Source organism: Hyla sarda, chromosome 6 (genome assembly GCF_029499605.1).
Source record: "Hyla sarda isolate aHylSar1 chromosome 6, aHylSar1.hap1, whole genome shotgun sequence".
NCBI lineage: Eukaryota > Metazoa > Chordata > Amphibia > Anura > Hylidae > Hyla > Hyla sarda.
Window position 1 is genome coordinate 279,332,851 of NC_079194.1, and position 26,977 is coordinate 279,359,827.

The 26,977-nt window shown below is 41.0% G+C and overlaps 1 protein-coding gene across 3 annotated transcripts in view; it reads left to right on the top strand.

The window, feature by feature from the left end:
- LOC130277115 (solute carrier family 35 member F3-like) overlaps nt 1-26,563 on the top strand; it is a 45,847-nt gene extending 19,284 nt beyond the window's left edge. For 2 of the 3 annotated variants that reach the window (XM_056527464.1, XM_056527462.1), the window contains exons 2-8: nt 4,054-4,267; nt 8,303-8,408; nt 12,417-12,627; nt 12,778-12,903; nt 17,807-18,002; nt 20,861-20,950; nt 26,151-26,563. In XM_056527464.1, coding sequence (XP_056383439.1) covers nt 4,162-4,267; nt 8,303-8,408; nt 12,417-12,627; nt 12,778-12,903; nt 17,807-18,002; nt 20,861-20,950; nt 26,151-26,341 — 1,026 coding nt within the window. In that variant the 5' untranslated portion in view covers nt 4,054-4,161 and the 3' untranslated portion in view covers nt 26,342-26,563. The remainder of the gene's footprint in view (nt 1-4,053; nt 4,268-8,302; nt 8,409-12,416; nt 12,628-12,777; nt 12,904-17,806; nt 18,003-20,860; nt 20,951-26,150) is intronic. The other variant, XM_056527463.1, reaches the window with a different exon arrangement.
- The last annotated feature ends 414 nt before the right edge of the window (nt 26,564-26,977 follow it).

Consider the following 26,977-nt stretch of genomic DNA (forward strand, 5'->3'; position numbering starts at 1 on the left):
GTCGGATGACAAAAAACTTTGTGACGTCCGACCAACCCATGAACTGAAAATAAAATGTAACACCCACCATGCGCCGTGCAGCAACAGCACCAGAAACCCCTTTCGCCCTCAAAGACAGCAAATAATCCAACATGACCTCCAACCTATCAAGCACCGTGCCCTAGAGAGCGGGGCCGCGCGCACCGGGAGGGCAGTGAAGGAGGACGTGGTGGGTGAGAGACACGGGACGCGATCCGAGAGTGGGCACGTCCCGCACCTCGGATCGCGTCCCCTCCGAGAACATGGACGCAGCGCTCGCGGTCAGCGGTGCTGACCGGAGCGCTGCATACAGAAGGACACCGCGAGCGCTCCGGGGAAGCAGCGGGACCCGGAGCGCTCGGCTTGACACACACCAACGGGAACTGAAAACAAAACCGACCAAACCAGCCGCATCCGTGAACAGGGCCAGCTCACCACCCGTAACTACTGAGGACTGAAAACAAGTGCGTCCATTGCACGACTCCAAAAATCCTAGCCAGACCGACACGTCAGCGTTCAATGCCCTGGTGACATGGATGCGGTGACCCGGGTGCTTAACACCTCTGGTGGCCAGAGACAACCTGCGGGAGAAGACCCTGTCCATGGGCATAATTCTGCATGCAAAATTCGATAAGCCCAGCCAGGACTGAAACTGCACCAAAGTAACTTTCTGAGCCCTGTGAAAACCAAGCAACAATGATCACAATCTCTCCACTTTGTCAAGAAGGAGGCAAAAGACCATGTCCAGTGTGTCAATCTCAATGCCTAGAAAAGACATCACCGTACAAGGGCCCACCATCTTGTCCTTGGACAAAGGGACACCAAAGCGCTCCATGAAAAAAACAGAAAGTATCAAGCAAAAAACGGCAGTGTTCAGAATCCACTGGACCAACAAAGAGAAAATTATCCAAATAATGCGTCACAGACGAAGAACCAGTCTCATACCTGACCACCCATTCAAGGAAGGAGCCTAATAGCTCAAAATACTGGCAAGATAGGGAACAGCCCATCAGGATGCATGCATGATAAAAATAACCCCCATCAGAAAAACAACCCAACAGATGATAACAATCAGGGTGTACAGGGAGGAGGCAAAAGCAGCCTCAACATCAGATTTAGCCAACAAGGCATCCTTGCCTGCTTTCCTAACTAAATCCACAGCTCTTTCAAATGACACGTATTGAAAAGAAGAATCCTCTTCCGGAATACTCACAGGGTAAGACAGATGATGAATCAAACAGAACTTCCCCACCTCCTTCTTAGGCACCAAACCTAAGGGTGAAACCCTGAGATTCGGGAAAGGAGGAAACGGAAAAGGAACCTCCATCCTGCCCTTAGACACCTCATCCACCAATTTATCCCGAAGAACCTCCGGATGTTCCCTAGCCGATTTAAGATTAGTGGCAAAAGGGGGAGAACTAACAAACAAAAAGGGGATTAAAATACAAAACAAAAGTAAAGCCAAAACGCAAATGACCAGCCGCCTCCTTATTAGGATACAGGTCGAGCCAAGGCCCCATTGCGGCTACGCTCATGGGGGTCCTTTTGGTAACTAGGGGCTGCGGGTTTACCGGGCAACTTGGAGGAAGGGCGTGGACATTTGACAGCAGCGTGAGCACCCCTGCAGGAGGAGCACTCATGCTTGTACTTGAACAGCCCAAAAAAGCGTCAGTGTCCTTCATTGCAGAGCCAACATGCCCCCGGGCGCCACACGGCCACTGAGCTGTGCCCAGACCCTTGTCCAGCTGCAGCGGCCCCGGGCTGAAAGGGCGGCAGCTTGGGTGACAACATAAGACGAAGCCACAAATCAGTAACCTTAACACCCCATCCCATATCAGGTTGAAGGGCCAGACGCCGCCTGAACTCTTCGTCATACTGCCACCATGCGATACTGCCGTGAGACTTGTAGGATGAGCAAATCATTTCCTGATAAAAAGCTCAGCACAACATTCAGGGTGTTTCTTGCCCATCACACAGCCCAAAACACTGAAGGCCTGAAACCAATTTGACATAGTCTTAGCCACTTTGGGCTTACGGTCAAAAGACCGCTCACCCAAAGCCCTACGCTCCTTGTCCCCGTATGTTGATTCGCAGAAACAAGGGACCAAATATCAACATAACCATTCCCATAAATCTTCTGCTCAACCTCATCAGACAAGTGAGAACCCAGGGGGCTAACTCCACAAAAGAAAGCATCTTTAAGCTCACTAGCCCTAGGGGAAGGGAGGGAGGGGTTAGCCTGCACCGCTGAGCCAATCGAGGACAACTGATTGGCCAGGGCCCTAAGGGCTTGAACTAATGCAGAACCCACACCGGCCCCCCAAGCCCCAGAATAGAAGGAACAGGAGCAACAGAGCATCACCTCCGCTGGAAGCGTGGGGCAGAGGTGCACTAGCAGCCGCCTGACCGAGGGAACTCAGTCGCCTCCTGGAATGGCGCCTGGAACTGCGCTGGGATCCATTATCTGAAGAAACCGATGAACTAGATGACCCAGAAGTGGAAGATGGAGACCTCCAGAGGGAGGTCCTGGAGCGCCTGCTCTGTCCGGACGCACAGGAAGGTCTGGAGGATCTTTTGTAACGCCTCCTAGATCCAGAGCAAGAGCGGTGGCGACCATGCCTAAGTCCCACCCTGGACCTAGATGGGGAAGAGCAGCATGAGCTCACATGGCTACACTCCCTGCTCCTCCTGTAGGCCTCCGAAAAAACAGGAGGAAGAGGAGCTGCAGCAGCCGCAGTAGCAGTGGGGGCAGAGGTAGCAGGTAAGGGGAGGGGGGGGTGCAGGAAGACCAGGGGAGCGTGAGGTAAGTGAGGAGCAAAGGAAAGGAAATAGGAAGCACGTGAGTGCGGCTACGCAGAGCCAGAAGCCACACCATGTGACCTATCTCTGGGAGTGGGCAGGGCCGAATCACTGGGGCTAAGGCACGCTGAAGGGCGAGACTGATGAGAGGACCGCCTTCCTCCCATGTGAGACGCCGGGGCTGACAGTAGAACCGGAGGCAAGCTCAGCAAGCAAGCCAGCCCTCCCCCTCTTGCTCTACTCTTGCTTGCATCTGTGAAGCAATATCCGTCCTACCAGCAGACAGAACAAATCTCCGGGTCGATGGCAAATTGAGGAAAGGGAGGGGGCCGCCCAGATATATAAACCAGGGGGAGGGCACAATAAACCCCTGATAGGACGAGCAACTACTAGGAGATAACAAGTTAGTTACTAGGCAGAAAACAGTTAGTGGAGGGGGACAAGCCCATACAGCGGGGGTTTATTAACTTTTGACCTGCTCAACAGTCAAGGGACAAGCTAGTTAGGCACAGCTTGTCCCACCATGAATCGTATATTTGTTCTGATTAGAGATGAGCGAACTTACAGTAAATTTGATTCGTCACGAACTTCTCGGCTCGGCAGTAGATGACTTTTCCTGCATAAATTAGTTCAGCTCTCAGGTGCTCCGGTGGGCTGGAAATGGTGGATACAGTCCTAGGAGACTCTTTCCTAGGAATCTATCCACCTTTTCCAGCCCACCGGAGCACCTGAAGGCTGAACTAATTTACGCAGGAAAAGCCATCAACTGCCAAGCCGAGAAGTTTGTGACGAATCGAATTTACTGTAAGTTCGCTCATCTCTAGTCCTGATTTACTAAGAGTGGAGTGGAGTTTTCTTTGTGGGTTTAATTGCCTACTTTTCCACGTTATCCATTTTACTTTTTTTTTACACATGCTCTGATCTGTAGGGTTTTCCTCAGCTCAAATCCACCACATTTTCTGTGGAAACCTTAGTAAATATGTTGTTTTTTAGTGAAAATGTCGGGAACAAACCCCTTTTCGGTAGCCACACACCCTTTTCGAGTTTTCTCAGTAAAATGGATAGTTGGTGGTGTTTTTTAAATTCTGGCACACATTGTAGCGCAGATTCTGGTGCACAACCCGACAAAACATGTTGGGTTTACAATAGTAAATCAGGGCCATTGTCTTAGTATTATGGTTTATCCAATATCATTTCACATTAAAGCTTGTTGTTTGATTGTCTCTCACTTTCCAGAACAACCAGCGATTCAGTGGCGTGGCTGTGGACGTTTCCTACTCTCAGCTGTCCTCTCTGCCCCCTTGTGGGGTTGTGGTACCCATACTGCCTCATTCGCAGTGGAGGATGGATGGAGCCCTGTGTTCTTGGCTTGGCTGTGCAGTGTCACATCAGTCTTGGCCACTATTTTGTGGTGCATTATTACATGTGGACGTGGTGAACAAAGAAACAGGTACTAAGTTTTTGTTTTTTATATTTCATAATATTTCTTTTATGTTAAATCCATGTACATTTTTTTAAAGTTTACTTATTTACATCTCATGTTATTTTACCTTTTAACTAGTTATACAGTATATCTGTTTCATTGGAAATGTTACATCTTCTTTTCTCAACAAATGTGGTGAAATACAAAAAAAAATCCCCCCAAAAAAGCAATTTTGCGACTTTTTGGGGGGGTTTATTTTTACACAGTGCACGTTACCATAAAACTATATGTCAGTACAAATTTTACTACTTTTACTTAAAAAACAACAACTTATTCTTCATGGCTTTTCTGTTATATGATACCTGTTACTATGTGTTACCATCTTGACTTACCGATTGTTCTTTTTCTTAAAAACAATAAAACTTTACTTTGAAAAAAAACAAAAAACTTTTTGTTAACAAAATACGTATGGTTAAAATCGCCCTAAAAACAATAAAACTTTACTTTGAAAAAAATAAAAAATAAATTAAAAAAAACAACAACTTTTTGTTAACAAAATACGTATAGTTAAAATCGCCCTATTCTAACCCCTATAACATTTTTTTTTCTTTTCTATGTGGGGATAATTTTTTTGTGCTGTGATCTGTTGTTTTTATTGCTGGAACTTATGTTGTGTTTAGATGCAACATTTTTATCTCTTTTTTACACCTTTTTTTCTTATTTATTTATTTATTAATTTTACTGTTTACGCTGTTTACAACACAGAATCAATAGTCTTATGTTTTAATAGTTGTGACAATTAAGCACACGGTGATACCAAATCCTGTTTTTTTATTGAAAAATGGGAAAAGGGGGTGTTGGAATTTTTAAAATGCTGGGGGTACTCATGTGGAAAAAAAAATTTTAATCATCATTTTTTTACTTCTATTAAAAAATCTTAATCCTTCCTGTACTTATTAGCTGCTGAATTCTACAGAGGAAATTTTTTTCTTTTTGGAACACAGAGCTCTCTGTTGACTTCATCACCACAGTAGGAGAAAATCCCCATAGAAAACATATGCTGCTCTGGACAGTTCCTAAAATGGATAGAGGTGTCAGCAGAGAGCACTGTGCTTGTGATGTCAGCAGAGAGCACTTTGTTCCAAAAAGAAAAGAATTTCCTCTGTAGTATTCAGCAGCTAATAAGTACTGGAAGGATTGAGATTTTTTTAATAGAATTAATTTACAAATCTGTTTAACTTTCTGGCACCAGTTGATTAAAAAAAAAAAAAAAAAAAAAGGTTTCCACCGGAGTACCCCTTTAAGGACACAGCCCATTTTGGCTTTAAGAACACAGGAAATTTTGTTTTTGCATTTTAGTTTTTTCCTCCTCACATTCTAAAAATCATAACTCTTTTATATTTCTTATATGTAGTTTTCACGTTGAACACTTTACAGTAAAACAACATGTTTTCTTTATTTTGTGGGTCAATACGATTAAAATCATACTTGTGGTTAGATACTTTTCTATTATTATACTGCTTTTATAAAAAAAATATAACTTTTTTACCAAATAAGTACCGTATTTATCGGCGTATAACACGCACTTTTTAGGCTAAAATTTTTAGCCTAAAGTCTATGTGCGTGTTATACGCCGATACCGCCCCAGGAAAGGCAGGGGGAGAGAGGCCGTCGCTGCCCGCTTCTCTCCCCCTGCCTTCCCTGGGGTCTAGAGCCCTGCTGCCGGCCCTTCTCACCCCCTGGATATCGGCGCCGCTGCCCGTTCTGTCCCCCTGACTATCGGTACCGGCGCCGATAGCCAGGGGGAGAGAAGGGGCAGCGGCACCCATTGCCTCCCCCCATCCCCGGTGGCATAATTACCTGAGTCGAGTCCGCGCTGCTGCAGGCCTCCGGCGTGCGTCTCCTTCGTCGTTGCTATGCGCTGCACGGCGCGGCGCATGACGTCAGTGCGCCGCGCCGTGCATAGCAACGACGCAGGGGACGCACACCGGAGGCCGGCAGCAGCGCGGACCCGACCCAGGTAATTATGCCACCGGGGATGGGGGGAGGCAACGGGGCAGCGGCGCCGGCAATGGGTGCCGCTGCCCCTTCTCTCCCCCTGGCTGTCGGCGCCGCTTCTCTCCCCCTGGCTATCGGCGCCGGCAGTGGGGCGCCGGTACCGATAGTCAGATGGACAGAACGGGCAGCGGCGCCGATAGCCAGGGGGAGAGAAGGGCCGGCAGCAGGGCTCTAGACCCCAGGAAAGGCAGGGGGAGAGAAGCGGGCAGCGACGGCCTCTCTCCCCCTGCCTTTCCTGGAGATGTATCGGGGTATACACGCGCACACACGCACCCTCATTTTACCATGGATATTTGGGTAAAAAACTTTTACCCAAATATCCTTGGTAAAATGAGGGTGCGTGTTATAGGCCGGTGCGTGGTATACCCCAATAAATACGGTATGTTTAAAATTGCCGTATTTTGACCACTTATAATTAAATAAAAATTTCAGTATACAGGGCTGTATGAGAGCTAATTTTTTGTGCCATGATCTGTAGTTTTATCAGTACCACTTTGCATATATGTGACTTTTTATTATTTTTTTTTATAAAAAATGTGTGGAATATGATGTGACAAAAAAGCAGAAATTCTTGCCTTTTTTTTTTTTTTTACGTTTAAGCCTTTTACCGTACAGGATCACTTTCATTATATTTTGATAGCTCGATCATTTGTATGTACGCGGCGATACCAAATATGTTTCTTAATTTTTTTTAACGTTTTTTTGGGGTAAAATGGGAAAAAGGGACCAATTATTTTTTAACTTTTTTTTTTTTTTTTTACTATTTTTGTTGCACTTTTTATGTCTCCACTAGGGGCTATTTTTTGAAATATTGAGATTGCAGATACTGGTTAGAGTTATGCATAGGCATAGCATTAATTAGAGTTATTGGCAATCTACTTCTCTGGTCTGCTGGGAAGACAGACACAGTTGAGGAGATCTTCATCAACCAGCAGTGCCGCAAGTGATCCGATCAACCATTCAAAGTGCCGCATTGCCGCAGATGCCGTGCTCAGTATTGATCATCTTAACTGCGGGATTAATGGCATACCTCAGCGTGATCGCTGTTGTCCTCCATTACTGGCGGGTCCCTGGCTGCTGATAGCAGTTCCAGTCCTCTCCTCATGTATATGACGTAAATGTATGTCTTGGTGCATTAAGTAGCAGGGCACCAGGATGTACATTTACATCCTATGTCGTTAAAGGGGTTAAAACATTTAAAAAAAAACATTATATTTGTTTCTTTAGGGGACTTTTATAAGCAATTATTATATTGCTTATACTAAACAATGCTATGCTATTGCATTGCTTTGTTCATATACATCAGCACTCTGATTGTAGGATCTGCCTGAGGTAGAGTACTTCTGAAGGATAAGGTTATTGGACCACAATGCAACACGTTTCTCGGCTCAACGGCCTCTTCATCAGGTGTTTTTAAATAAAACATAGATGCTGTATGAAGCATGTTTGCAGTGTAAACTGTGACAGACCCAGCTTAAAGGGGAACTCTGGAGGAAAAAAATATATATTTTTAAAATCCTTTGGTGCTATGAATACAGATTTGTAAATTACTTCTATGTAAAATTCTTAATCCTTCCAGTACTTATCAGCAGCTGTATGCTCAATAAGAAATTGTGTAGTTCTTTTCCGTCTGACCACAGTGCTCTCTGCTGACACCTCTGTCCGTGTCTGGAAATATTTGGAGAAGTAGACTTTTGCTATGGGGATTTGCTTCTACTCTGGACAGTTCCTGACATGGACAGAGGTGTCAGCAGAGAGCACTTGGGTCAGACTTGAAAGAACTACAAAACTTCCTCTGTAGCATACAGCAGCTGAGAGATACTGGAAGGATTAAGATTTTTAAATATAAGTAATTAATACATCTGTATAACTTTCTGGCACCAGTTAATAAAAAAAAAATGTTTCTTTGGAGTGCCCCTTTATGTAACAGAATACAAATAGATTGTGAAGATTCCAACAAGACAACCATTTCCCATTGAAGTATTTATTTATTTATATATTTAGCAAGACACAGACAATTCCATAGTCCAAGGGAGCCCTTCTATAGCCATGGAGAAGCCGTATTTTTCCCTCTAGACACAATGGACGTCCCGTTGTCACCACAGCCTGGGTAAGATCTTTGTATCCTCCTGTATTTACACTGTAATTAGGTCAGTTCTAAGCCGTCTTGTCTTCAAAGTAAAAAGCACCAATTTTGTTAATCTTCCTTAATGATGCTGCAATCCATTTGCCCGATTCACGTGCTTTGCCAGCCTGTAGACTCTCTCCACCGCTGCTATGTGTTTCTCTTACGCTGGTGCCTGAAAATGAACAAATTACAAATATTTCATGTGAGGTTAAAGGGGTTAGGATGCGTTCACATTCCATTTTTATATAGTACATTTAATTTGTAGTCAACTATGCTGCTGGGTAAGACAAAAAAACTACACATTATGGTCCGTTTTTTTTATGTAAGTCAATGGAAAATGGATGGCATATAGCAGAATCCTTTTTTAGCGGTACTTATAGCATGTAAATCTTGATATATAAAAACTTTTTATATATATATATATATATATATCAACTGGCTCTAGAAAGTTAAACAGATCTGTAAATTACTTCTAATAAAAAATCTTAATCCTTTCAGTACTTATGAGCTGCTCAAGTTGAGTTGTTATTTTCTATCCAAGTGCTCTCTGATGACACGTGTCTCGGGAACGGCCCAGTTTAGAAGCAAATCCCCATAGCAAACCACTTTTACTCTGTGCAGTTCCCGAGACAAGCAGAGATGTCAGCAGAGAGCACTGTTGCCAGACAGAAAACAACACTTCAGCAGCTGATAATTATTGAAAGGATTAAGATTTTTTAATAGAAGTAATTTACAAATCTGTTTAACTTTCTGGAGCCAGTTGATATAAGAATTTTTTTTTTCCTGGAATACCGGGGTACTGCGGTGTAAAACAAATGTTTTTAAATCAACTGGTGGCAAAAAGGGATACTTATTTGTAAAGGATTTTTTTAAATAAAAATCTTAATCCTTCCAGTACTTATCAGCTGCTGTATGCTCCAGTGGAAGTTGTGTAGTTTTTTTTCCATCTGACTACAGTGCTCTCTGCTGACACCTCTATCCGCGTCAGGAACTGTACATAGTAGGATAAAATCTCCATAGCAAATCTCTCCTGCTCTGGACAGTCCCTGACATGGACAGAGTTGTCAGCAGAGAGCATTTTGGTAAGACTAGAAAGAACTACACAACTTCTGGTTGAGCATACAGAAGCTGATAAGTACTGGAAGGATTAATTTACAATTATGTATAACTTTCTGTCACAAGATGAATTACATTAGTTTTTTCTCCTCTGGAATTCCCCTTTAAATGAAAAAAACAAACAAAAAAAAACAAAAACAAAAAAAAACAACACATCCTTATATATAAAGTGCATCGAATATATACAATATTTGATATTTTGCATGGACCCATGTGAAATCTTGAAAAAGGCATACTCACCCACCCGGGTCCCCCGTAGCTCCCGCTGTGATGTCATCTTGTCCCCCGCTCGTTGATTTGCTTCCCACTACCAGTGACAGCCTGTTCAGACATTCTTTCCCAACCAGTGTTCCTCCAGCTGTTGCAAAACAACAGCTGTGTGGGCATTCTGGGAGTTATAGTTTTTCAACAGCTGGAGGCACACCGGTTGGGAAACACTGACCTAAGAATTCGACAGTTTTAGCAAATCTGTGCCAAAGTTTCACCTGATGATTTCTAATTTCTGTAAATTATGATTCAATCAGATCATAATTTTTTTAAGTGGTTGGTTTCCAGTAACTGAAAAACAAAGCTAATTTCTTCAAAAAACAGCGCCACCCCTGTCCTCAGGTTGTGTATGGTATTGCAGCTCATTACCAGTGAGGTGAAGGGAGCCAAGTTGTAATACCACACACAACCTGAGGACAGACATGGGGCTGTTTTTGAAAGAAATTAGCTTTGTTTTTCTATTACTGGATAACCCCTTTAAGAATGAATAGGATCATCTCAGCTTATTGTACTGATCTTCTTAGGTGTCTTGTGTAAACATATACAAAGCATTAAGAAAGTTTTCAGACCATTTCAATTTGCTCACGTTTTGTTATGTTGGGGCCTTGTGCTAAGATTAAACAAAAAATAAATCTATTATCCCCATCATTCTTCAGCATATTTCCTCATAATGATAAATCTAAAAACTGAATTTTAAAAATATTTTCAAATTTTTTTTTTATTAAAAATTAAAAATATGCATGGAAATAAATATTCAGACCTTTTTTTTTTTTTACACTTGAAATTTAGCTTTAGGGCCTCCTATATATCTTGTTCATCTTTGAGATATTTCTGCTCCTTGATTGGAGTCATCAGAGGTCAATTCAGGTACTTGGACATAATAAGTAGAGATGAGCGAACTTACAGTAAATTCGATTCGTCACGAACTTCTCGGCTCGGCAGTTGATGACTTTTCCTGCATAAATTAGTTCAGCTTTCAGGAGACTCTTTCCTAGGACTGTATCCACCTTTTCCAGCCCACCGGAGCACCTGAAGGCTGAACTCATTTACGCAGGATAAGTCATCAACTGCCGAGCCGAGAAGTTCATGACGAATCGAATTTACTGTAAGTTCGCTCATCTCTAATAATAAGGAAAAACACAGCCCTAACTGTATAAGGTCTCACAGATTACATTACATATCAGGGCAAAAACCAAGCCATAAGGTAGAAAGAACTGCCTGTACTGATCTAGAGCGCTCTGGACCTCAGACTGGGCCAAAGGTTCACCTTCCAACAAGACAATTGGGGAGATTTATCAAAACCTGTCCAGAGGAAAAGTTGCTGAGTTGCCCATAGCAACCAATCAGATCGCTGCTTTCATTTTTCAGAGGCCTTTTCAAAAATGAAAGAAGCGATCTGATTGGTTGCTATGGGCAACTCAGCAACTTTTCCTCTAGACAGGTTTTGATAAACCTCCCCAAATGACCCTAAGCACACAGCCAAGACAACAAAGTAGTGGCCTAGCGATGACTTTGTAAATGTCCTTGACTTGAACCCAATGAAACTGGCGGTTCCTATCCCACCTGACTGAGCTTGAGAGGATCTGCAGAGAACGATGGCAGAAAAACCCCAATTTTGGGTGGGAAAACCTTGTAGCACTATCTCCAAGAAGATTGGGGGCTGTAATCGCTGCCAAAGGGGCTTCAAATAAATACTGAATAAAGGGTCTGAATACTTATGTGGGGAAAACTAGATTTAAGCACAAGGCTGTAACATAATAACATCATTTAAAATACGTGAAAAAGTCTGAAGACTTTACAAATGTAATATATATATATATATATATATATATATATATATATATATATATTCTTATAACACGTTAGATATTTAATTTTATTAACTGTCTTTCTTTTCTGTCTGTAAAGCGAACCTGTCAGATGGCACTAAAAAATAAAAATGTATATGTTACTCCTATTCCTGACCATATACATGTAATTTTTATGCCTCCATCACCTATATTTATTATAAAAATCCCTTTTTTCATTAGCTCACAGTGTTAGAAATCCTCTCAGGGGGTGTGCCCTTCCCCTGTGGTGGTGGGAGGTGATTGGTGTGTGGTGGGAGGGGGGTGTCCTTCCCTTGTGGTGGTGTGAGGTGATTGGTGTGTGGTGGGAGGGGGGTGTCCTTCCCTTGTGGTGGTGGGAGGTGATTGGTGTGTGGTGGGAGGGGGGTGTCCTTCCCTTGTGGTGGTAGGAGGTGTTTGGTGTGTGGTGGGGGGGTGTCCTTCCCTTGTGGTGGTGGGAGGTGATTGGTGTGTGGTGGGAGGGGGTGTGTCCTTCCCTTGTGGTGGCGGGAGGTGATTGGTGTGTCTGCTCATACAGCCTTGTCCATGTGTCATCTCTTGTCCATGACTAATGGACAAGTCTGATGCTGCTGCAGGACTGGTTAGTGTCCCAGTAGGCATGTGGACCCCTAGTGGTGCTATTTTAAGGAGCTGTTTTCTTTATTAAATATCCCCAAAAATGTTAACAACCATAATACAAAATGTCTTTAATTTTCATTAGTAACAACATATAAAAAGTTTTCAGATCTGACCGTGCCCATCTAATCTTCAACTCTTCTAGCTGGAAACTCGGTCCTCACTCCGTGACTGCTGTGCTGGTCATGAAAAGAATCCTTCCAATCTGTAGTTTGTCTCTGCTTGCCCGCTCCCTCTACTTTCTTGCATTACGCAGCCTGTGCACTTCAGAAGCAGCTGCTCTTTATTCCTGCAACAAGGCTTTCTGTTACCTCCTCTCCTGGACCATACTAAGGGATCAGTTTTTGGGGACCAGAGTAAGTAGTGCATTGTAATTACAAATATTTACTTATTGTGATCAGTTTCCTCCCATATGATGTCCCTAGAACCTATCCCATGTTTACATCTGAAGTAGATGGTTCACATCTAACACAATGTAAAGACACCAGCTCTATTTTGGTTTGCAGGTTGTTGCTGTGATTTGTTGTATGGCCGGGGTGGTGATGATGTCCTATGCAGAAAGACCTGAAGAGGAGGCACAAAATGGCCAAATTCTGGCACTCTCTGCAGCGGTTGTGACTGCATTTAATGAGGTACAGTAATATGGTGAATACTGGAAGTCTAGCTGATCTACTGACTGCCACAACTGCACCTACTGCTGCTTAAAGTTATACTGATTTGTAAATTACTTCTATTAAACAATCTTAAAGAGTACCTGGCACCAAATAAAGCTTTTAATATAGTGTTCCTTGTGTAATTAGCAGACACTTTTCCATTCACTTACTTTTAAAATTATCAACATAAATATGTTTAAAATGTAATATAAAAAAACGGCCACTAGGTGGCTCTGTTCTGTTCCCTGCCACAATTAATAGAGTGAGTTTGGTCTCCTTCCAACCTGGCAGGAGACCAAACTCAGGAAGTGTTTCTCTGCAATTAGCTTGATTGACAGATGTACGGAAAGTGAAAGCTCAACAGATTATCACAGAAAGCTGCACAGACTGACAGCTGAAGGAGAGCCTCACTGAAATCTGCATACTGAAACATGCACAAAGCCTGAGTACTTCTATTCATCACAATGCTGCAACAATGCGAGGGCAGAAGTGGTCCCCCAGCAGGCTTCAGTGACATCATGTCTGCTGGGAGACGCCCACTTTCTCCTGCTGGGAAATTGCACTATGCAAGCAAGAAGAAAGGTATGATATACAGCTTTTTTGGTGACAGGTACATATTAATCCTTCCAGTTCTTATCAGCTGCTGTATGCTCCACAGGAAGTTCTTTTCTTTTTGAATTTATTTTCTGTCTGACCACAGTGCTCTCTGCTGATACCTCTGTTCATGTCAGGAACTGTCCAGAGCAGTATTAAATCCCCATAGCAAACCTTTCCTACTCTGGACAGTTTCTGACATAGACAGAGGTGTCAGTAGAGAGCACTGTGTCATGCTAATTAGGCCCCAAAATTGAATCAGTATGTTTCATAGCATAATAGCATGATGTCAGCCATTTTGTGTATGTTCTTAATAGACCAAAATGTATTCTAAGTTCTCCTATTCAAGTGCCAGCCTGAGAGAATGCTTCTTGTCTACTTAGATTATTTATGGCTGTTTAGAGAAGACTGATAAGGTCTAGTTACTCTCTCTAGATGACACTAATACAATTCACCCAATGTTTAGATAAGGAAAGGTCTCAAGTGTAGACTGTGAAGATGAGTCTTTGTTAAGGGCAAGTTTGCCAGTCTTGTGAATGTTATTGTAACTAACAGGTAATTACCCATTTGACTGGACACATAGGCATTCACACATCTGTGTTGGAGAATCATCCATTGTATTTCTTATCTTTCCCATACATTTGATAGTGTTGAGGATGTCTTGTGGGGTCCAAGTTGTCTGGAGAAACCATGGTTTGATTACTTATGTGTCACACTTATTGAATTATAGTGCTCCATATGTCAAGTGTGGAATGTGGGCTTGAAACCAACATTGGACAGTTAACCCTTAATGGTAATTATGCTAATTGCTTATGCAATAGCAGCCCCTAGTGGATGGGTAGGTGACATTACACCAACAGGAAAGGCATTCTGGGTATTAAAGTGATGCCATAGTCATTACCATATGTACACGCCCAACCTACATTCATTGGGGAATTCCAATTTAGGAGGGTGTGTCTAATTAATTAAAAAGTCTGGTAAACCAGATGTTAGGGGACAGTAGACTCTCTGAACTGTAGACTGTAGGCTGAAAAGGACAGACAAAGACAAAGAGGTCTTCCACTAAAAGAGGTCCACAAGATGGAAGCCATGAAAGCCATGTGAGATCCCAGCAGTCAGACTGATCACACAGTACCAGACCAATGGCTGTCCCTGACGATGAGATGGACCGTTCAGTGTTCCTAAGAGCTGAAAGAAGGTTCTTACATAAACTTGGTAAGAGACACAAAAATGGTATTCCATTTAATGAAGACTAATTGGGATAATGTGGATGGGATTATATAATTTAGATTGGCGAATAAATTAATTAAATAAAATAATTACTTATCTCCATGTTGAGATTATAGTTTTAGGATATTGTGAGACTTCATTCTACCTGCAGAAGAATCAGGACTCATAATCTATCAAAGCATGAAATAATTGCTTAGACATTGATAGAATTCCTACTCGCCAAACTAACTGTTATAAGTATATTTCACCACACAGGAAACTTGCTTCAAGTTCTTCCTCCTAAAATATAGAGCAAGATCATATATCCTGGCTATTTAATTGTCTTAAAGTCTTACCAAGATCATGTATCGAAAAATAGTCCAGAATGGGGTGGAAGTAGATCATAATTCTTCCATATTTATATCCGTATGGATTTGCTCATTCTTGGAGTCATGTGATTTGTAGTTGGTTAGAAGGGGGCGGAGTGTATTTAGTATTCCATATTGATATCTATGATTAGATATTGCCCATCTTAACTCGTTAAAGACACATGACGTACTGGAACGTCATGTGTCTGCTCCCGATCTATAACACAGGGCCACGGCGTGGTCCCGCGTCATAGCGGGTCAGGCCCGGCCCCTAACAACAGCCGAGACCCGTGGCTAATAGCGCACGGCATTGATCGCGGTGCCGCGTGCTATTAACCCTTTAGACGCGGCGTTCAAAGTTGAACGCCGCGTCTGAAGTGAAAGTGAAAGTATGCCGGTTAGCTCAGTGGGCTGTTCGGGATAGCCACGGCGAAATTGCGGCATCCCGAACAGCTTACAGGACAGCAGGAGGGTCCCTACCTGCCTCCTCGCTGTCCAATCGCCGAATGACTGCTCAGTGCCTGTGATCCAGGCATGAGCAGTCAAGCGACAGAATCATCGATCACTGGTTTCCTATGAGAAACCAGTGATCAATGTAATAGATCAGTGTGTGCAGTGTTATAGGTCCCTATGGGAGCTATAACACTGCAAAAAAAAAAGTGAAAAAAAAAGTGAATAAAGATCATTTAACCCCTTCCCTAATAAAAGTTTGAATCACCCCCCTTTTCCCATAAGAAAAAAAAACACAGTGTAAATAAAAATAAATATATATGGTATCGCCGCATGCGGAAATGTCCGAATTATAAAAATATATTGTTAATTAAACTGCACGGTCAATGGCGTACGCGCAAAAAAATTCCAAAGTCCAAAATAGTGCATTTTTGGTCACTTTTTATATCATGAAAAAATGAATAAAAAGCGATCAATAAGTCCTATCAATGCAAAATAGTACCGCTAAAAACTTCAGATCACGGTGCAAAAAATGAGCCCTCATACCGCCCCATATGCACAAAAATATAAAAGTTATAGGGGTCAGAAGATGACATTTTTAAACGTATAAATTTTCCTGCATGTAGTTATGATTTTTTTCATAAGTACGACAAAATCAAACCTATATAAGTAGGGAATCATTTTAATCATATGGACCTACAGAATAAAGATAAGGTGTAATTTTTGACGAAAAATGTACTACGTAGAAACGGAAGCCCCCAAAAATTACAAAACAGCTTTTTTTTTTTCAATTTTGTCTCACAATGATTTTGTTTTCCGTTTCACCGTAGATTGTTGGGCAAAATGACTGACGTCATTACAAAGTAGAATTGGTGGCGCAAAAAATAAGCCATCATATGGATTTTTAGGTGCAAAATTGAAAGAGTTATGATTTTTTAAAGGCAAGGAGGAAAAAACGAAAATGCAAAAACGGAAAAACCCTCGTTACTTAAGGGGTTAATATCATGAGGTTCCTCTGGATAGAGTGATATGTAACCTTTTTCTCGTATGATATTCCTAACCTAGTAGTTTTTGTTTATTGTGACAAGTTACTTACTACTCACATGTATTGTTCTACTTTATGTAGTCAATTAACAATCTTGTACTGTTTACTAATATTTAATTGATATTCATTTGCATATATCATTGTGTTTATTACTCATTTATGTTTATAATCTTTTAACCAATAAACCTGCATACTTTTATAATACCTGTGTATTATTGTATATTGCAAAACTACATCCTTAAGTGTTAATGTCGTCCCGTCATAAAAAGAACTTGTTGATATGTGAGGAAATAGTCGGACTCAGATGTGAATTGTATTGATTGGCTTTGTCTACAATTCTCCAGGTCATAATTTTGAGATTTTTAATCATTTTCGTAATTAGTAATATTTCATAATTATTAATTTTTATGACCATAATTCATAATTGATTTATTACGGCACTAAAACTGTCGTCAGACAGAAAAGAAATTCAAAAAGAAAAGAACTTTCTCTGGAGCATAGAGCAGTTGATAAGTACTGGAATGATTAAGTTTTTTTTAATAGAAGTAATTTATAAATCTGTTTAACTCTCTGGCACCAGCTGATTTGAAAAAGAGCATCCAGTTGTAGTAGAATCAAGAAAAGAAATGTCCATCAGCAAATTGTGCAGTTTAAGAATGCTTGTTTTTTTTTATTTTTATTTTTTATTTTAAATATCCAATTCTATATTCAAAAAGACATAACATAAATACCGACATATTTCGGGTCTTAACACTGTGAAACCATGACTAAGGGTTGTTTTAACCAGAAACGTGTTGGTGTTCCTGCTCTGTCTACTTGAATATTGGCTTTAATAACAAAGCATCATTTTACTGTACACTACTGCCAGACATTCTTTTTCTTAAAGGGGTACTCCAGGGAACTAAAGACATAGCCCCTCTCATCAATTTTATTGTCTAACTATCATTCATTAGATATATAGAGCATATATAACTTGTATAGGGTATTTTTTAGCATATTTCTGCTCTACAGGCTTCATCTCTAATTTACAGTTCTCCCAAATCTGCTAGGCGAAGCTTCCTTCTCCCCCCTCCATAGACTTGTATTGCTTGTCTTGCAGACACAGGGCAAAGCTGAGCTGATTTGAGAAACGTTAAGCAGCCTGTTTTAGACTTACTCTTGACTGCATCATAAATTATATGAATGATTATTGTATATTTTCTCCTAATATTCACAGGTTCTGTTCCGTCTTCTTATTGGTAGACTAAACAGTCAGGAATCGGCTATATTCCTGGGGCTGTGTAGCATCTGCAGCAGCCTTTTCCTGTGGTGGATTCCTCTTTTAATATATCTGCAGCAACCGATCGAGGTCCCTGAGCTATCAGCAGCTCCATCCATGGAATACCTTAGTGTAACAGTAATCCTCTTCTTCTGTAAGTTCACATGTACATGTGGTGTATCTTACTTTGTGCCCTTGTTGTGCTTAACCCCTTAAGGACTCAGCCCATTTTGGCCTTAAGGACTCAGACAATTTAATTTTTACGTTTTCATTTTTTCCTCCTCGCCTTCTAAAAATCATAACTCTTTTATATTTTCATCCACAGACTAGTATGAGGGCTTGTTTTTTGCGCGACCAGTTGTCCTTTGTAATGACATCACTCATTATATCATAAAATGTATGGCGCAACCAAAAAACACTATTTTTGTGGGGAAATTAAAACGAAAAATGCAATTTTGCTAATTTTGGAAGGTTTTGTTTTCATGCCGTACAATTTATGGTAAAAATGACATGTGTTCTTTATTCTGAGGGTCAATACGATTAAAATGATACCCATTATTATATACTTTTATATTATTGTTGCGCTTAAAAAAAATCACAAACTTTTTAACCAAATTAGTACGTTTATAATCCCTTTATTTTGATAACCTCTAACTTTTTTATTTTTCCGTATAAGTGGCGGTATGGGGGCTCATTTTTTGCGCCATGATCTGTACTTTTTTTTGATACCACATTTGCATATAAAAAACTTTTAATACATTTTTTATAATTTTTTTTAAATAAAATGTATAAAAAAAGTAGGAATTTTGGACTTTTTTTTATTTTTTTTCGTTCACGCCGTTCACCGTACGGGATCATTAACATTTTATTTTAATAGTTCGGATATTTACGCATGTGGCGATACCAAATATGTCTATAAAAAATGTTTTTTACGCTTTTTGGGGGTAAAATAGGAAAAAACTGACGTTTTACTTTTTCATTGGGAGAGGGGATTTTTCACTTTTTTTTTACTTTTACATTTTTTAACATTTTTTTTTACACTTGAATAGTCCCCATAGGGGACTATTCATAGCAATACCATGATTGCTAATACTGATCTGTTCTATGTATAGGACATAGAACAGATCAGTATTATCGGTCATCTCCTGCTCTGGTCTGCTCGATCACAGACCAGAGCAGGAGACGCCGGGAGCCGCACGGAGGAAGGAGAGGGGACCTCCGTGCGGCGTTATGAATGATCGGATCCCCGCAGCAGCGCTGCGGGCGATCCAATCGTTCATTTAAATCGCGAACTGCCGCAGATGCCGGGATCTGTATTGATCCCGGCACCTGAGGGGTTAATGGCGGACGCCCGCGAGATCGCGGGCGTCGGCCATTGCCGGCGGGTCCCTGGCTGCGATCAGCAGCCGGGATCAGCCGCGCATGACACGGGCATCGCTCCGATGCCCGCGGTTATGCTAAGGACGTAAATGTACGTCCTGGTGCGTTAAGTACCACCTCACCAGGACGTACATTTACGTCTTGCGTCCTTAAGGGGTTAAAGGGGTATTCCAGGCCAAAACTTTTTTATATATATATATCAACTGGCTCCGGAGAGTTAAACAGATTTGTAAATTACTTCTATTAAAAAATCTTAATCCTTCCAATAGTTATTAGCTTCTGAAGTTGAGTTGTTGTTTTCTGTCTAACTGCTCTCTGATGACTCACATCCCGGGAGCTGTGCAGTTCCTATGGGGATATTCTCCCATCATGCACAGCTCCTGGGACGTGACATCATCATTGAGCAGTTAGACAGAACATTTCAGAAGCTAATAACTATTGGAAGGATTAAGATTTTTTAATACAAGTAATTTACAAATCTGTTTAACTTTCCGGAGCCAGTTGATATATATAAAAAAAGTTTTTTCCTGGAATACCCCTTTAATTCTGAAATAATGTGACAAGGATAAGCTATACATGTATGACATTCGGGCTGATCTAAATTGGTGCAGTAATAATACCGAGACACTTACATCTGTTCAGTTTCAGTTACATCAGCAAAAACCATTAACCTACTTCTATGACCTACACCACTTTTATCATTTATTCTTTGAATACATTTAGATACTCAGCATAACATCAGCAGAAATCTATGACTGTGAACTTCATTTATTCAAAGGTAAAAGTGTCATTGTCATTTGAATACATTTTTGACTCGTTGTCCTGACATGTCAAAAATTTAGTTTGCACCTAGTCCCACTCCTGAGACCTGCTGCGATTACAGGTTACTGCCAGGGGAAGTGTGCTGCATGCCTCACTCCCTGACAGTCACTCAAACCCAACCTTTTTACTGCATACCCTATGGAGGGAAAAGGTCACATAAGGTGACCGGCCAAAGAGTAGAGTGTGCTGCCATAAACTTCATAGGGTCATAAAAAGGGATGTCGCTTAAGGGGGGGCTAAAGGGGCTGAAGCCCTGTGTCTGGCATTCACAGCCTCAGGTCTGACTGCTTAAATTTTTTCCCAAAAAAAACACTGTGAGCGAAAAACTCCCCTTGAGCAAGTCTCACTTAAAGGGGTACTCCGCTGCTCAGCGTTTGGAACAAACTGTTCCGAACGCTGGAGCCGGCGCCGGGAGCTTGTGTCGTCATAGCCCCCACAGCCGCCACGCCCCTTCCTATAGATGTGCATTGAGGGAACGGAGCGTGACATCATGAGGGGGCTATGACATCACAAACTCCCGGCTCCAGCGTTCGGAACAGTTTGTTCCAAACGCTGAGCAGCGGAGTACTACTTTAAATGTGTTACCGATGCCTTTTTTTAAGAAATGACTATACTGCACCCCATAGGGATTATGAGTTTTGGTCAGTAAAAACAAACTTGAGTCTCTAAGAAGTGAGACACAGTGGGATCAAAACTGTTGACATGTGGCCATCATGTCGAAAGTTTTTACTAATGACAAAATAAGTTTGTAGCGATTTAGTTGACTCAAGAGCTACTGGCTGTAAGTGTTAATTTCTTGTGTATCCTCAGTATTTCAATTCATGGAGAAAATAGGAGTTCAGTTCTTTCCCACATCTGGAGTGTCTCTTGGTATCTTTCTGAGCGTGGCAGTTATAACAGGTAAACAATGTATTCTCTGTAAACTGTAATAACATGTTGTAGACCAGTGCATTCTCTCGCTGCTGCCCTTGGTTGGAGAAATGTCTATCAATAAAAATAAAAAAAAATATAGACATTGGAATGGTTCCATTCAACTCAGTAAGACAGCCATAGACATTTTTGTAACAGATCTGGGAGGAAGTACCTATGTGTGTACTGCTGGCAAACAGCTCAGCTCTGGTCAGCTAAAATGGAGAGTTTGGCAAATAATTGTGCAGCATGGAGGGGGAATCTAAGGGGCTCAATGACAGCAGTGAGAGCACTAAACCATGTAGGTTTTTAAATTTCTTTAAGGACAGGTACACTTTAATGTAGAAGAAGTACCTCCAACAGGGGGACGGGATTGAGGCGCTAGACAAGCCGTGTAGAAAGATCCAAAAGTTTATTCACCCATCATGCAACGCGTTTCTCAGCAAAGCTGTTTCATCAGGATTAAGGCGCTGGACAAGCCGTGTAGAAAGATCCAAAAGTTTATTCACCCATCATGCAACGCGTTTCTCAGCAAAGCTGTTTCATCAGGCATGGGTGAATAAACTTTTGGATCTTTCGACACGGCTTGTCCAGCGCCTTAATCCCGTCCCCCTGTTGGAGGTACTTCTTTTACATATATCATATTGGACATGGAGTGGCTGCAGGCATACCTACCTTGGCGGTTTCCCATAGTTACAGTTGGTTGAGTGTAACTCCTTATGATAATCAACACTATACTATCTCTTATCCAGTTACCAACGTTAATACACTACAGAGCGTTGTCTATCTTTTTGTTAGGTACACTTTAAGGTAGCAATGAGCCCCTCACAGGACCCTTCTATAATTATGTCTCTAGTATAATTCATAATTCAAGTTATTTTATCATTATAAACAACTAAGCTAAAAAAATAAAATAAAATAAAAATAAGCTTTTTCCTAATGCACTACATTAAAAATTTTTTTTTGCATAAGATATGAAATTAATGTTTAAAAACAGCCACTAGGAATCTCTGTTTCTTTCATTTTGAAAATGAACCCTGGTATCCAAGGCTCTTTGGTCCTCACTACTACCAAAAAGGACCAAAATTCGGAGGTGAGGGGGAGTGGGGGTGTGGTTCTCTCCTCTGCTCGCTCCCGTGCCTTAGTGCGGTGTATCAGCCAGCTTTCAACTGTGTGAGGAGAACATCTTAAGATCCAGACAGCTTGCAGCCTCTTCAGATGAGGAGCATTTTATGCACTCTGACAAGCAGTACAAAGTACTAAGGGAGAGATTTATCAAAACCTGTGCAAAGAAAGAGTGGTGCAGTTGCCCATAGCAACCAATCAGCTCGCTTCTTTCATTTTTAAAGAGGCCTGTGAAAAATGAAAGAGGCGATCTGATTGGTTGCTATGGGCAACTGGACAACTTTTCCTCTGGACAGGTTTTGATAAATCTTGCCCTAAATTATTATTTATATGCAAAATGATTTCTTCGTGGTCATTTTATGAACTTTTTTTTCTTGTGTATCTGCACCATATAGAGGTGGTGATGGCTGTATTACAGTTATATAAAAAGCATGCACTATGGGTAAAAAGTTTTGCATATGTAAAACTGTTTGTGTGGTGACAAAATTGAGTTTTGTCTTGTGCATTTGCACCATATCATGCACTTTGAAATGCCCCCAGGTTTCAACTCGCCTGCAAAACCACTGAGCACAGTGTTGGCGCAAAGGTATTTTCCAGGTAAAATCATGCATATTATTCTGCTTACAGGTCTTAGGGCATATAAGTACACTGACATGAGACTTTTAGTAAATTTTATGCCAAATGATAGGAACACTTTAAACAAGACCTATATAATACATGTATAACAAATTGTTTAAATAGCAGTCCACAATATAACTCTAATTAGGGTAAGCGTCTAGTTGGGACTATCAGCAGCTCCGAATTGGAGGTATGCATGACCATCATTGGAAGTGATTTTGAGGGGCCCACCTTCTGTCTAGACAAAAAAAATGCATGCTCAGGTTTAGTTTTGTATTATTACTGAGTAATAACAGCTTCTTCTTCAGTAGCAATCAAATACTGTAGAAACACAATAATAGTTATTTTATATTGATTGATAATCCTGTTGGGACCAGTATAAAGGGATATACATACTGCTGGCATAGTAAATTAGCATAGCTTGTGAGGTTTTATTAAAGTATATTATCACTCACATTATCAGTCATTCAAATACATTATTGCTTCATGTTCCTTATTGCATTTTAATAAACAATGTTATCCTTGTGAGCCGGCTCTCTTGCTTAGGGTGCTGTAATGTCTGTTTTTGTGTTTTTCTGTCTTTGGCTCTGTTCAGATATATATATATATATATATATATATATATATATATATATATATTTTTTATGTCTGAGCAGTTTCTGTGTGAATTCTTCCTAGCCTTGGAAGAGTTAATGTTCTCATCCAATTGCAGCTTGGGTGTGGCTTTAAAACCCTAGCTCTGCTCCACTCTGGTTGCTAGTGATTTAACTACTTTGACTATGTTTTATCATGCAACTTAGATATAGTGCTACTCTGTCTGCTTAATCATGCACCTTGTGTTTATATAGTGATATTTCTGAATTTTTAACCATGGTTAATAGTCTTGCTTATTGTAGATTTTAGTCTGAAGTACAATTGTCTGCTTTTAGGATTATTGAATGTCCGTTCTGCTTGTGCCTTGTAACTTAGTCTGTGTTCACACTGTGAGTTCAAGTTTGAATATATCCTATCTTGTATCTTGAAATATATCCTGTCTAGTATCCTGACCTGTGTTCCTTCATGTTGTGAAATTTGGTTTTGTGGGGTCTGTTCAGTTTTTCAGTCTAGTGTTCTGTGTATTATATTTCTATTTCCTTCTAGGCCAGTATACTGATCACATGATGGATTGTGCCCGCTGGCTAGAAGTCTATCTGGAGTTAATATTGTTGTCCCTCCATGATTGGAGTGGGGAGTCTAGTTTGTTCTTTGTATGTTTCCAGTGTGAACAGTGTTCTATGTTCCTGATCAGTTTAGTGTTTTACATTCAGTTCTTCTGTTCATCCCCTGCATGTCCTGGTTTCTGCTGTTTACTCATTCTATACTTTGTCTAGTTCACTTATTCATATTTGCCGTTTATCTGGAGTCCGGTTTCTGAACTGTTTCATAGTACACTATATTTTGCCCTGTTTGTATGTTTACATTCTGTCTGGTATATTTGCTTGTTTGGTGGTTTTCCCATTATGTTTCTAGCCTGTGACCGACTATGTATATTATTCTTTGTTTTTTATGCCCACTGCACTTTAGTGCAGGTAGGGACCGGCAACTTGGTTGTCGATCTGCCATTTAGAGTGGATGGGCAAGTAGGCTGAGAGAGTGTTATTAGGTACAGCTTAGGGCTCACTCTCCCTGTACCCACAGTTGGACATGACAGGTGCATTAACACCACGTTTAGGGTATATGGCAGCTGGATCCGGCATTGGGAATTTCAAAACTGGCCATTGCCATATCCCCGCCGGACCCGCGCTGTACAACATTAACTTTAATGAGCTGGACGGAGTAAGCTGGTGACTCTGTTCGGCTCATTTTTTAACTGTATGGTTCAAAATAAGATCTTAAATGCATACAATGGGGTATGCATACAATAATCTATGCATCATCATCACCTCACATTCAGTCTGCTTTCCAGAAGGGAGCTGACCAAAAGAGATCTGAATCGCACCCCACCCCCAAAATATTCAGAGAGAAAGGGGGTGCCCCCCCAAAACATTGCAGAGCATGCCTAAACACCAAGTTTCATTCATGCAGAAGCTAGACTGGGCCCTCGGGACATTATATACATCATTATGTCAGGATGAAGGACCTGAGCACTCGTGTGAGTATTCTTGGATTTCTGATGTGGAGCTGATGTAAAGTTTATATGCTCTTTAATAAAAATGAAAGAAGAAGCCTTGAATTGCAAGAGTAATTTCTCCATGTTCTATATTACTACTTTAACGAGTACCTGTCACCAAATAAAACTTTTAATATAGTGTTCCTTGTGTAATTAGCAGACACTTTCCCATTCACTCGCTTTTAAAATTATCAACATAAATGTGTTTAAAATGTAATAGAAAAAATGGCCACTAGGCTGCTCTGTTCTGTTCCCTGCCACAATTATTACAGTGAGTTTGGTCTTCTCCCGGCCTGGCAGCAGACCAAATTCAGGAAGTGTTTCTCTGCATGGAGCTTGATTGACAGCTCCACAGAGCCTCACAGAAAGCTGCAAAGAGCCTGACTGAAACATGCACAGAGCCTCACTGAAAGCTGCAAAAAGAAACATGCATAAAGCCTGAGGTCTTCTATTCATCACAGCACTGCAACCATGTGAGGGTGGAAGTGGTCCCCCAGCAGGCTTCAGTGATGTCATGCCTGCTGGGAAACACCCACTTTTTTTCTGCTGGGAGTTTGCACTATGTGAGCAGGAATAAAGGAATGATACACAGCTTTCTAAAGCTCTGAAATTTTTTTTTAAGGGTGGGAGGAGTGTTAGGAGTAGTTAGGGAACATAGCCTGAGGTAGTGTAGAACAGTTTATTTGGTTACAGGTAGTGTTGAGCGGCATAGGCCATATTCGAATTCGCGAATATTCGCGAATATATGGACGAATATTCGTCATATATTCGCGAATATTCGCATATTCGTTATATTCTCGTTTTATTTTCGCATATGCGAAACTTCGCGTATGCGAAAATTAACATATGTGAAAATTAGCACATTCAAAATTAGCATACGCGAAAATTAGCATATGCTAATTTTCGCACGCCAGTCTCACACAGTAGTATTACAGCCTTCTTTACACCACACAAGCTGGAAGCAGAGAGGGATGATCACTGTGATGTGTACTGTGAAGAAAAAAAACAAAAAAAAAAACGAATATTCGTAATTACGAATATATAGCGCTATATTCGCGAAATTCGCGAATTCGCGAATATGCGATATTCGCGATTAATATTCGAATTGCGAATATTCGCGAGCAACACTAGTTACGGGTACTCTTTAAAAGGATCAAAGGTTATCAAATAAAACGGGCAACCAGCGGCATCTATTTACCTCTTATTTGCAACAGTTTCTCCAACTTCCTGTATCTTGTTACTTGTTAGGTTTTGTTCACATTACAGATCCTGTACACTATTATTTCTTTGCCTTCTCAGCTGTGGATCACCGATGGGAAGTTCCTTCTACTGGAAAGTTGATGGGGATATTGGCTATTGGTATTGGAACAGTGTTGGTCATCGTACCAGAAAACTGGGAGGAGTATCTTGGTTTAGAATTTAGTGAGCAGTTCCATCAAGAAGATATTCCTGAGGAGACCAAAAGCAAGAGTAGCCTCTCAGCACTTTAATCCACATTTCGGATGCTTCTACAATAGGACTGAACTATTTAACATTTGTAACCTTCTTTATGTCAACAAATAAACAGAAACGAACCTACATTTAATGTAAATTGCTACATAGCATGATTGAAGAAAAGAAATATGTCCATCACGTTCCACCAAAGATTGTGGGTACCGTTAGAACCTTGTTTCCCCATGTTTGATTCAGAGTAAGGGAAGAGAACCTCCAGTCATAGAACAATATGCAGAAAAATACAAAAAAACGTAGAACATTAGGGGGGATCTACGCGGTGCCCCTAGTATCAGTTATTCCATCCAGCATAAATAATATGAAAAATAGGACTAACAGTGTCCAGGATGTGCTCTATAAAACTTAACTTTTAATGTCAAATTAAAGATATTAACAAGTGTCTAATATTGTGAAAAAGTATGATTATCTCGGTCTAATAAGAGACATTAACAAGGTGTGTCCGGGACTCTGCAGGGCCCAGCCAGTCCCGAGTCACCTCTCACTAGAGGGTGCAGTTTAGTTGCACACCTATAGAGTAAGTAATCAAATAACCCAACGCGTTTCTGCTCGCCAGTATATAGCGGGCGTCCTCAGGGGGTATAGACAAAAGAAGAAATCAATGACCGAGAGGATAT